General features: G+C 34.6%; 1 protein-coding gene across 1 annotated transcript in view; it reads left to right on the forward strand.

Moving 5' to 3' along the window:
* Positions 1-12,318, forward strand: part of ADGRV1 (adhesion G protein-coupled receptor V1) — a gene marked incomplete at both ends in the record, with an annotated part of 250,885 nt that overhangs the window by 101,479 nt on the left and 137,088 nt on the right. The window contains 8 exons of the mRNA XM_079548227.1: positions 258-731; positions 1,421-1,564; positions 3,360-3,531; positions 3,901-4,036; positions 5,653-6,500; positions 7,710-7,827; positions 8,602-8,773; positions 10,494-10,736. Of these exons, the coding sequence (XP_079404353.1) occupies positions 258-731; positions 1,421-1,564; positions 3,360-3,531; positions 3,901-4,036; positions 5,653-6,500; positions 7,710-7,827; positions 8,602-8,773; positions 10,494-10,736 (2,307 nt within the window). The remainder of the gene's footprint in view (positions 1-257; positions 732-1,420; positions 1,565-3,359; positions 3,532-3,900; positions 4,037-5,652; positions 6,501-7,709; positions 7,828-8,601; positions 8,774-10,493; positions 10,737-12,318) is intronic.

Below are 12,318 nucleotides of genomic sequence, written 5' to 3' on the forward strand. Positions count from 1 at the left end.
TTTTTGAGGTCTGTGTTGTAACAATTATTTAATTGCTGTTTATTTATTTATTTTATTCTAATTAATGCATGAATATGCTGTATTAAATGAGGATTCTTGACAAATTTCTATTCTAAAGAAACTTGGAGAGAGGACAGACAGCAAAGATATCACGGTGTCAAAAATATAAGCAATTTTTAAACGTGGTTCAAAGTGTATGTATGTTTCTGATTCTGTGTGTAACTTTGTTTTCTTTTGCTTTTTTTAACTCATTTTAGGTTCACTGGAAGTTGTATAGTGAATTTGACATGACAGGTGACTTTCTTACAACAGAGGGATCTGTTGTCATTGCTGACCAACAGAGTGAAGCAGAAATAATTATCTACCTATTACCTGATGATGTTCCTGAACTGGATGAGAACTACATAGTTCAACTGATTTCAGTAGAAGGTGGAGCAGAGCTAGATGATGATAAAAGAATTTCAAAAATAAATGTTTTTGCAAATGATGATCCCCATGGAGTATTTGCCTTGTACTCTGATCAGCAGTCAGTATTGGTTGAGAAAGACCTTGATCGGTATGTTCAGATTAATGTAACTCGGCATGCTGGGACATTTGGAGAAGTGGTCATTGAATACCAAATCTTGTCTCATCAAGAAAAAGAACTAATTGCACCTGAAAATGAGAGGGGATATCTCACCATAAAAGATGGTGCCAGCTTTGGTGTGAAAAGAGTGCCAATAAGCAGCCAGGTCTGTATAAAGCTTTTAGATCCTTAGATATCTAGTATCTATGCAAATGTGCCGGAATGAGTTGCTATACTCTCAGCAGTATCCACTATGAAGAAAGGGCAAAGAAGACATTTCTGGGAAGAAGTGGACTTAAATATTGTATTTTCAGAGGATATTTGCAAAATCACTTCTATGCATATGTTGATATAGTTTGTTTCCATCACTGATCTTCATTATCATGATTTCCATATTTTATTATCTTATGCATCAGAAGATACTTTCTCAAGTTTCTGTTTTGGATTGTCAGTAGTGATCTGTTGCTGCTGACATATAAAGCAGCAGATATATTTGTTGTCAGCATTGTCAGGTTATTTGGTATACTTAGAAAAGAGTTACATTCACAGTGTGGTGAACAGTAAAGATAAAAAGTGAGCTGAGCCCCGCTTTTCCATTTACAATTTATTAAAATGACAATAAATGCTTTGCAAGTTCAGAGTTCAACAAACTACTATCACATTTTCAATATTGATGTTTTACCTGTAGTTCTTTTGTGCAAGATAACAAAATGCTAGTCTTGAAAACACTGCTTTTGTATGTAAGTAGAACAAAAGTTGCTCATCAACCTGCTACTTAATTTTTTGAACTGGTGGATATCATGCTTTTTCTGGAATTAATTTTCTACCTTTTAATTTAAATTTTCCCTTTTTTAGGCATTCCTTTTATTGGGCTTGAATTTTACCCTGGGACTGATTAATGTAAGCCTGGCTAGGGAAAGTGCCAAGGATGTGCCTAAAATACTAGGAACAGCAAAGTCAGCTGTTGTGCTTGTTCCTGCAGAAGCTGCCAATTCACAGGTCAGTATAATATATCAGGCTGCAGTATTACATTTCTACCATGCTTCATTCAAAAGATAAGTGCAGTTACGATTCAGTTTGCTCCTTAAAGTTTTTTTCATTGCTACCAATTTAATGACTGACAAGACTTTTGTAATTTTTATACCATGTACTTTTCTGGATACACATTTTTTAATTTTTATAGAAATGTGTTAATACTGCAAGAAAATGTCCCTCCAACCAATAATTTTGATGTATCTGTGTATTTAAAGCAACAGTAAATAATGTAAATATTACAGTTAATTTATGCTATTCATTCTGAAAGTAATGCATCCTATTTATTTTGTGGAAACTACAACAGATACATACAACACAATTACCTTTTTTGGTAGAGCATGTTCTCAGCTACAACACACTATTTTTCAACATAGTCACCATGATTGTCTGATCTGCACAGATGAGTTGATTGAGATGCTCTTTATTTTGTGATGTGACAACTGTGCATGGCCATCCAGAACATGGCTTGTCTTTCACATTGCTGCTGCCACTGCAGAAGGGTACCACCTGCCCATCATTGTGCTCACGCTCACTGTTTGGTCTCCATAAATGTTCAGCAAGCATCAATAAATGTCAGTGGATGTTTCTTTTTCTGCATGGAAGAATTCAGCGACACACAGTGAAGTATTTGTTTCACTAATACTTCCATGTCAGATGCCATTCTGCCCGGCTGCCCCTCTGCTGACATCTGTCACAGTCACACGGCAGCATGTAATGGGATGTTGGCAGGAAGGTTCAACCTGCATGGCCATACCACCAACATCTGCCTCTGATACCATGGGCTGACATAATAAAATGGGAGGCATTGCTTTCAGAACAGAACATATATTTTTCTTTACGCTAAATGAATATGCTGAGATTTAAAAGGCAAGAAGTTATTCTGAACTAATTCTGCATTTACGTAAAGCAGCCCCAAAGTAGATAACAACAACTATATAGTAGCTTATGCTAGAAGATGTAGAAATCATGCTGGTTTTTAATGCAATTGGCAATACATCTGGCTAATCACAGTGTGAGAAATTCTAACTTTGGCCACTTCATATGACAGTGAGAAAAGAGAATTTGTCTATTCAAATATAGTATATGTGCTTCAGATGATTTCTTATGTATCAGGCAAAGATAATGGAATTCTTAAATTTTAAGTTTTTATTAAGTAATTTTATTTGTCTTAAAGCCCTAATATTTCTTTCAATTTCTAATTGAACTTAAAACTCTATCAGTATTATTTACTTCAATATTGTTTCTGACAATGCTTATCCAGTAACTGCTTTTAGAATGTGAGAATTATGCTTTTAACCTTATTTGCTGCTTAAAGAAAAGGAAAAGTAGATTATGCCAGCAAGAATATTCTGTTAAAGTTATTATATGGCAATAATTTATTTGCACTGGATACACAGTTTCTATCAGATTCTATCTCTGTGCACACACATGTATATATATATGTTCACTACTATAGCTATTACTGTGAACATCATGGACAGGTTATGTTTTTCTTTTAATGTTTTCAGTAGTGAAATCCAAGTCATATTAGTTCCTTTCTCTGAGATTTAATTTTCAAATATCTCAGAATTAAAAAATTATTGTAGACTTTTTAAGGAATTGAGTGTGTGCGTATCTGTTCATATACTTTAAACTTGCATCACAACTACATGTAAAATGATTGTGAAATACCTGTTTTAAAATATATAGTATGCTTGCACATGTGTTATTGCCTATTCTTACTCCATTTTCTGTAAGAAAATCTGTTATGTTTTCCCAGGTTGGCTTTGAATCTGTGATTTTACAACTTACAAATATTGTAGCAGGAACAGGTCAGGCTGTCATAACCAGAAAAGGAGTTTATGGCTCTGTAACAGTTAACTGGATTTCAGGATACCCACCAGAACTAACCACTGACTTCATTCAGCCAGGCAATATTACTCCTCCTTTTGGTAAGTGCTTGTCCAAGGAAGGAGGTATGACAGTTGCATAACTGTTTTTCTTATTGGTATCTGTAAATATTTCCTATATTAATAAAGTCTCAATAGAAAATAATTGTATGGTCTGCTTTTTATTTGCATGCAGTTTGTTTCATTCATGAGTAGAGGAAGAACTAAATGTCATAGATGCCCATCTGTGAGATAATCATAATGCTATGCCCTGATGGACAACTTTGTATAGGAAAGACTGTTAACCAATTTATTCTTGCTAAATGGAGTGGAATTGTCATTGCAAACCCTATCTCAGCATATATTCAGGTGGAATGAGAATTTCTATTTAGTGACTTTGAACTGTGCCCTCTCCTCTCTCTTTTTCTTCAGGTATTGTTCTGTTTTCCTCTGGTGATCAAAGTAAAGTAATCTCATTTCGGGCTACTCCAAATATAAATAAACGTGAGTCATTTGCCATCTCTTTAACAGAAGTGCACAGCAATGTGTCTGGTGGGGCTCAACTGAGGTAAGGTTATTACTTTAAATTTTTAGTTTCACAGATACTGGAAGAATTATTATCTGTATACAGGATTATGCCTTATAAAAACCACTTTTAAGTTATAAACAGATAGAAAGAGTAGTGCTTTTTTTGATGAATTTGTAAGTATTGTTTCAGTTCCACAGATCCAATATTACCAGAACTGACACTTCTCTCAAATTCCAGTGTATTTCATGCCAGGAGGATGCAGGGTGTCCAGAATGTGTCTCAAATCATAGGGACAGTTAAGAAAATGAAGAACCAAGATCAACAACTTTAGCCAGGAAGCTGAAGAATGTTTTCATTAGTCTCCCTAGAAAATCGTAATAAGGTGTTCTTAGGTGACAAAATGCTATTTCAAATAAATTGAAACAAAAAAAAAATGTTCAGAAAATGCTTCATTTATATTAAAAAATATTTTTCTTCTTAAAAATAGAACTATTCCATTTAATATAGTCTTCCATCTCAAATAGATTGTTACCGATTCTTCAAACTATTTTATTTTCGTTCTTCCTTATTTATTGATAGCTAAAAGTGGTATAAAATGAATGGACATAGAGCTACACCGTGTATGGAGAAAGGTATTTGCTTCTCCACATTACAATTATACCGGCAAGTCAGAAGGAAGTAAGAAATGAACTGGATGACTAAACTCCCTGGACAGACTCATTCTCCTAGGCTTGTATGTTCTGTGGACTGGTGTCCTCAGAGCACCTATTTAACATGTGAGTTAAAAATCTTGAGTGTACAAGAATGATGTTTTTAGAAAACTTAACACTAGATCCCACAGGAGGCAAAGCTGATAATTTTAACTCCCTTAGTGATGAAAAGTGTCTAGTTTGTTAATGAAAATCACATACTGTAATTGTACTGCTAATTGGTAGTCTATAGCACTGAATACTGGGTCAGTTACAGCAGAAATGTAAGGCCCAAAGTTTAGTAAAGGCCTTTTTGGAAGCAGATTAACACAGTTTTCAACTCTATGCGTTTTATTTCTTATAATAAGAGTATAGATTTAGTATGAATGTAGTAGAGTTCAAACTGATACTTATTAATGGTGCTCAAATCTGGAAAAAAAAAAAAAGTATGACTAATATTGAGAGGGTATGGTTAATAGTTCAAAATCCCACTGTAAGTCTTCAAATAGATTCTATCTGCTCCCTGGCTAAAATGGTAGATCTACTATCATCAGTGTAGTCCACAATTTTCATTTTGTACAGGAAGTTTGTTCTATAGTTATGACTGGCATTTCTCTGAAAGGCTGTATTGTAATGTATCTCCCTGCTTTTTGTCCACAATAGAAAAAATTATAGCTGTTTTTCCCTCTCCATTTTCTCATGAAGTCCTTCATTAATATATCCTTTATTCTGTGTTAAATGAGGTTGTATTAAGCCTATGAAAGGCTGTGTGGCAATGTTTTAAAACAGTGTTTTAAAAAAATCTATTTACATCTTACCTTGTATAGTTGCTGTTTCTTCCCTCAAGTGTTACAAATTTTTCTTTTAGTTCAGTTTCTTACAGTGTTCACTGGAAACTATTCTGTGTCTTCTAAATTTCTTATTTCCTGTTTGATCATTCAATTTGCAATATCTGTTCTTTTTCAGATCAGGATTTACAATAGCTGAAATTGAGCCAATGGGGATATTCCAGTTTGCTTTTAACTCAACATTCATTTCAGTTGAAGAAGATGTTGAGTCAGTCACACTACATGTCCAAAAACTGTTTGGATTTCGAAATAATGTCACTAAATTGACATATCAGACTACTCCAGGAAGTGCCAAACCACTAGAGGACTTTAGGCCTATTCAGAATGGGGAGCTTATATTTGCACATTTTCAGACAAATGCCATGATTGAAATATCAATAATTGATGACACTCTTTCTGAAATTGAGGAATATTTTTTTGTAAATTTGACTGCTGTTGAAATTTTGGATTTTCAACCTGCTAAACTTGACTGGAGTCCACGTTTAAATCCAGCTTTCAGTGTTGCAACAATTAATATCCTGGCTAATGATATTCTTCATGGAATACTAAGTTTGGGGCCAGAGTTTATTTATGTTGAAGAAGATGCAATCAATAATACTCTCAACACAGTGATAATTAATATCAGAAGGACCCAGGGGTTTACTGGCGATATTGAAGTAACCATTAAAACCTTTGGAGGAATAAGTGCACAGAGTGGAGTAGATCTATATCCTTTTGAAAATGTTTATGGAAAATCAAACTATACGTGGGCAAATGAAGGAGAAGATTTTGAGGAACAGTCAGTCTCTCTGACTTTGCTGGATGGAGAAAGAGAAAGCAAGGTGTCCATAAAAATTTTTGATGATGATGAGCCTGAAGGACAGGAATTGTTTTATGTTTTCCTCTCAGATCCTAAACATGGAGCTCAGATTGTGAAAGGAAAGGATGAATATGGATTTGCTGCTTTTGCAACTGTGATTATTGCAGGTACCAGTTTATTTTGTTTTCCTCCTCTAAATAAGTAAATGTATTGGAATTAAATAATAGTAAATAACTATAGGTACTTCTCAAAGTATTTATGTGAACTTTGGCTTTTTTCTTGGAAAATAAACAGGGTATTATGTTGTCAAATCTTGACTTTTTCAGTTTGGAGAAAGCATCTAGTATACTAAAGCCCAATATGCATCCATTAGCAATTTAGCTCAAAATACGCTTATAGATGCTGCTCATCTCTGCTCGCATTCCTATCATGAAGGGAAAGGCTAAGTTTTAGTGGTTTTGTCTTATATGTAGTGGCACTGCATTTTTGGTGTTTTTCATTTTTTGTGTTTTTTTTCCTATTGTCACTTCCACAATGCCTGATGCTTTATGAGGTATAAAAATAACAGGGAAAGTGTTTCTGTATTTTGATACTGTTTAAGCTCTGTTTTGGGCTTTGGTTGGTTGGTTGTTTGCTTGTTTTCTCCTTTGCTGCTTTTCTGAAGCTATTTACGGTCTAATGAGAACAACACAGTATTTTCCAGCTCTCTAGTTTCATACGTTGAATTAAAGAGAAGAAGAAAACAAATTACAAATACGGGAAAATAACTGAATTCAATGTAGTGGGTGGGTGGAATAAGAAAGGTGAAGTCATGCCCTTGGAATCTTTACAGGTCATAGGAAGCATAACCAGCTATGACAAAGTTACAATCTAGGGGTACAATGAAGACAATTTCTGTTTAGAAAAAACAGTTATAAGTTCTAATTAGACATGTTATAACTGGAGTGGGTATCTCTTAGGGTGATTCTAAATAAAGTTTATGAAACTGTTCTCGACTACTTTAACACCTAGCCTCTTGATATCAGAAATTCAGTCAGTTCGCTGATGACTGGTGAAAATATAGATTTATGTTCACAGATGGTACCAGGATTCTCGTAAGAAATTTACTTTCAAAGGAATTCTGTAGGTTAAAATACATAAAGTGCAGAAATGCCAACATGTGAATTTGGAGATAAATAAGGAATGTACGAAAAGAAGAGTAATACTAAAGGAAATTTTCTTGAGGCATCCTACAGTAGTCCTTTAAAGCATACTTTTGGAACCCATTTTTTAATTTTTTATTTTTTTATTTTTTATTTTTTTTTAAGAGAAAAAATATAATTTAGTCCCAACTTAATTTCCTAGCTAATTAATTTCATGGGCTGTTTCCTGTATAGGAAGTGATCTTCAGAATGGCATTTTGGGATTCATTCCAGAAGTACAAAGTGGTCTTATACTTGATGAAGACTCAGAAAACAGAGAGGTGCTGCTGGTTGTTGCAAGGCAATCGAACAGGTGCAGACAGCAACTGATTCAAGTACTCTACGTACATTCTGTGTTAAATCAAGGGTGCTGCTGGTAGTGGAAGAGGTTATTGTAGAATTTTTAAAATATTTTTTGCCTTCCAGCTCATTTAATAATTTCCCAGATTTTGGCAAACAAGCGTTAATATGATTAGGTCTGTCACTGCGCTTCTATTAAACAAAAATGGGAAACCTCACTATGTGGCTGCTGCGTGGCTGTGAAAGTTTTGCTTAGGTTAAGGATTTGCACTGCTGAAAGTGAAATTGAAATTCTCATCTTCCTGCGTAGTATATAGAGGGTATGAATATTTGAATGAGTAATTAACACAGTGCCTAAGTGTTAGAACTATACTTGTGTCTTGAGTAGCACAGACTATTTTTTCTGATGTATGCATTTGTTATACATTTATATGTACTTCAAACAAATATCCTCAAATGTTCTATGTTCCTCAGATTTACAGGAAAGTCAGATTCTGACTGGTTTTCCAAACAATTGATTACCATAGTGTTAAAGAAAGTAATTGAGTACATCCTTGAATTTCAGACACCAGTGTCTGTTTTGCGGTTGATACCATGTTTTCTAAAGGAAAAGTCAAGAAGAATGTGGGTGTTCATCATTGCTTTATTTCCTTCCCGTGTTATTTTTTGTATGCATACATTTTTTTCTGTGCATATTTGAGAAGAAATATTTACAGAGTTTTCCATCCTAAGTCAGCTTGTTGCTTTGTTCATTTTGAATACTTTTATTCTTTAAATTTGGTTATAGGGCATTTGAAGATGTGAAGGTCTTTTGGCGTGTGACATTTAATGAAACAAGCGCTGTCCTTCTGAAAGATGGTGTGAATTTGGAGAACGAACTTGTGTCTGTGCTGGGATCCACTACTTGCATGGCAGGTCAAACAATGTGCAACATCTCAATTGAAATAAAACCTGATAATGTAAGTAGTTAGTGTACATTTAGGTACAGCACAGTGTCACTGAATTGTGATTTATCAAGATGAAAAAATAAATCTCTGGTACTAAGGAACTGATGCATAAGATGTGGCTTGAAAACAACATCCACTCAGTTTCTCAGTTTCTCAGTAAATAAAACAGATTTTATTTACAAGTTTTTACTGCCTCCATTGTGATTGGTTAAAATTCAGAAAAGAGTTGAGTATTTAATTTGAAGAGTAAACTACAGGTCTCACTTTCCACATAACTATAGGAAAAAACAGGAAGGTGTCATTTCACTGAAACATTCATTCATATGCAAAATTCTCAACCTTCGCACAGAAAAATTTTTAACTGTCAAACACTCATTTGTGTGATTTTTATGAACCATATCCTATAAAAAAAAAATCCTATTAAAAAATAATAATGTTCACCAAAAAACTTCTAGTACAACTTCTATGTATTTTTTTTACTTAAGTCTCACAGGATGATCTGTGAATGCTGGTCAATCATAGAACTGCATAAGAACTCAACATCTGAAAATCTGTACATATCCAGGTTGAGAGTAGTGAAGTCTGGTTTAGCAGCCATCATCCACTGGAACCATTTAGCATTTGCCAGTTGGGTATGTGTAAGCCTAACTGCCTTGAGAGGCCAGATCAAAGTCAAAAACTCAGCTATCATTTAATTAAAACAAAACACAACATTCAGTCACTGTTGTTGAAGATAAGAGGATCACTGCAGTAATTGTAATAGAGCAATTACTTAAGAAATGTGGGATTAATGTTTCTCATTCTTACAGCGTGTTCAAAAAGTTTGAAACTTCCCAGGGAATTATCCTAGCAGCTGGGCTAGTGTCAAAACTGAAGCATGGGGAACAGAAAAGAAGTCTTCCTCCATTTTTCTGACTACTTTCTACAGTGTTGTGCAAGAGGTAGAAAACAATAAGGATACATTGTCATAGTTCATGAAGAGAGCCATCTTCCTTCTTCAGATGTTATTCATAAATTAAAGAGCAAATTAATAAAACATATTCAGTAGTGAATCACAGGTTGCTTAGTTTAATGGAGAGACATGATTCTTTATTCATGATTCACAACTGTGCAGCAGTTGCAGAGACATGCGACTCAAATGCGTGCTAATCTACCAGTTGCTGATGGAAGTCAAAAGGTTCCTGTGGCATTCCGATAAATTAGAGCCTGCCATCATTAGTCAAGATAATTCTATTTAAAGAATGACTTAAGAATTACTTAACAACAACTTAATTAAAAATATATGCTATTTAACCCCCAGTATCTTGTTCCTATGCATTTTTTTCCACAGATAATTAGGCGTGACATGTTTTTTGTAAGGCAAGAAGAAAGTGCACATTTCTCAGAGAACATACTGCACATGTAACTCCATAATCTGGAAAGTGAAGCTCTGAAAGAGTTTACTATAATGTCTTATAGCAAAAATATCAATAACTGTAATGTATAAACAGCTGCTTTACTGCAATCATTGGGTGAAACCTCAGATGTCACTATTGCACATGACAATGTGGTGCCTATTGCAACATTATTTTGAGGATATGCTTTGTCATACTGCATATTGCAATAAAAGTGTTTGTGATAAGTGTTAGTGCAAGTAATTCACTGCATATAAAAAAAAAAAGTATGCACTTTTTAAAGCTTGTAGAAATTAACAGATCCTTTAATGATACGAAAAATTGTTCCTTGTTTACAGGTACCTGAATTTGAAACATACTTTTTTGTTGAGCTGTATGCTGTAAGTGCAGGAGCTGCATTGAACAGCAGTGCCAGATTTGCATTTGTAACAGTTCTTGAAAGTGATGCACCTCATGGTTTAGTATATTTTGCTGTGGGATCTCGTTTTGCTGTGGCTCATAAGAAAACAACTTTAATCAGTCTGCAAGTGCTTAGAGATTCTAGTACATCGGTAATCACAAAGGTTAGCTACAACATGCAGGTAAGAATGATGTATTATTAAATTGTTGCTTATTCTCTTGAAGAAATTTTGACTGTGATTAACATTTTTTGCAGGAAACAGTCAAATGGTTGCTGCTTGGTAAACTGCTTTATTTGTCCATTAGTAAGGAGATTTGGTTTCATTGCACTGTCAACAGTGATATTGTTCATAGTACTTTCTAGCAGCCTCAAAGAGAATGGTCAATCAGTCATTAAATATGTTTCATTCTTTGTCCTGAGGTTCTTTTGAAACTCAGTTTTTTGAAGTTTATTTCTCTGAAGCTAATTCTTTATCATGATGAATAAGACTGTAATGATGTAGCTGACCAAACAACATACCTACAGTGTTAGGCCAGAGATCTATTAATGCTTAGTTCAGTCTTTCTTAGAAAATGAGAGAGTTCTTTCAGAATTTTTTTCCATGTTCTTGATGTACTAACCATGAAAATTGTTCCTCTGATTGAAAATATTGTCCTTAGGTGAATTTTATCATCCTCATTATTTCTTTTTCTGTATTTGTAGCTTTAACACAAAAATATCCTATCATTTGCTGACCCTCTTATTTTCAAAGGAATACCTCATTTTCTTTGACAGATGATGAGGATACTCCTCTAATAGAAGTTGCACAGCTCTAAAACCGTAATTTCTTCAAATTCCTTAGGGTTTGACTCCAAAATCAAGCACAGGATGCAAAGAGGGCTCATCTATTGTATTGGGATAGCACTGAGTCTGATCTACTTAGAATATGATGGACTTTATGAAAGAAAAAAAAAAATTCAAGAAACAGTTTTTATAGAAAACATTGTGTGATCAGTATTATTCCATCAGCGTTCTAAGTAAGGGGCTTTTCATTTTGTAGTTGTATTGCATATGTTTCTATTTTAACTGCATGAGATAATTTGATGCATTCGTGCATTATAAAGCAAGTGAACACTACTTTAGTTAGAATATGCCATTACAAATTCTCACATTCTTTCCAGCCAAGAGGTTATTACCATTTAGATATTGATTCACAAAGGAATTGCTTTTGCCCAGTGGATATGTAGGCTGAAAATAAGGGACAGTTCCTTATAGTTCTGTATCCATTCCCAGACAGTTTTAGGTTTGAGGATACGTTATACCAGGTATAAAATATGAGACTCTTAGTGGAAACAGACTCTTACCTGTATTGACCACTGGTAATCAGAACTAGTCATTACCACTTATTTCCATATTCCTAACTCTCTGCTGGAAGGGAACAAGGAGGAAACCTCAGGTACTCAACAAGTTCTTTGCCTCAGCATTCACTGGGAATCATGTTTCTTACATCTCTCAAGTCTGTGAACCTCTAGGCAGGGTCTGGGGAGAAAAATTTCTCTGTCTTTAAGAGAAGAGCAAGTGCATGATCACCTCATGAAATTGAATATGTCTATGGGCTCAATGGAATGCATCCCAGGGTCCTGCCGGAACTGGTTGATGTAGTTGCCAAGCCATTCTCCATTATATTGAAAGGCTATGGTTATCAGGTGACTGGAAAAAGGGAAAAATCACTCCCAATTTTAAAATGTGTTGGCAGGGAACTACAGGCCAGTGAGCCTTACCTC

This window comes from Tetrao urogallus, assembly GCF_951394365.1.
Source record: "Tetrao urogallus genome assembly, chromosome: Z".
Classification (NCBI taxonomy): domain Eukaryota; kingdom Metazoa; phylum Chordata; class Aves; order Galliformes; family Phasianidae; genus Tetrao; species Tetrao urogallus.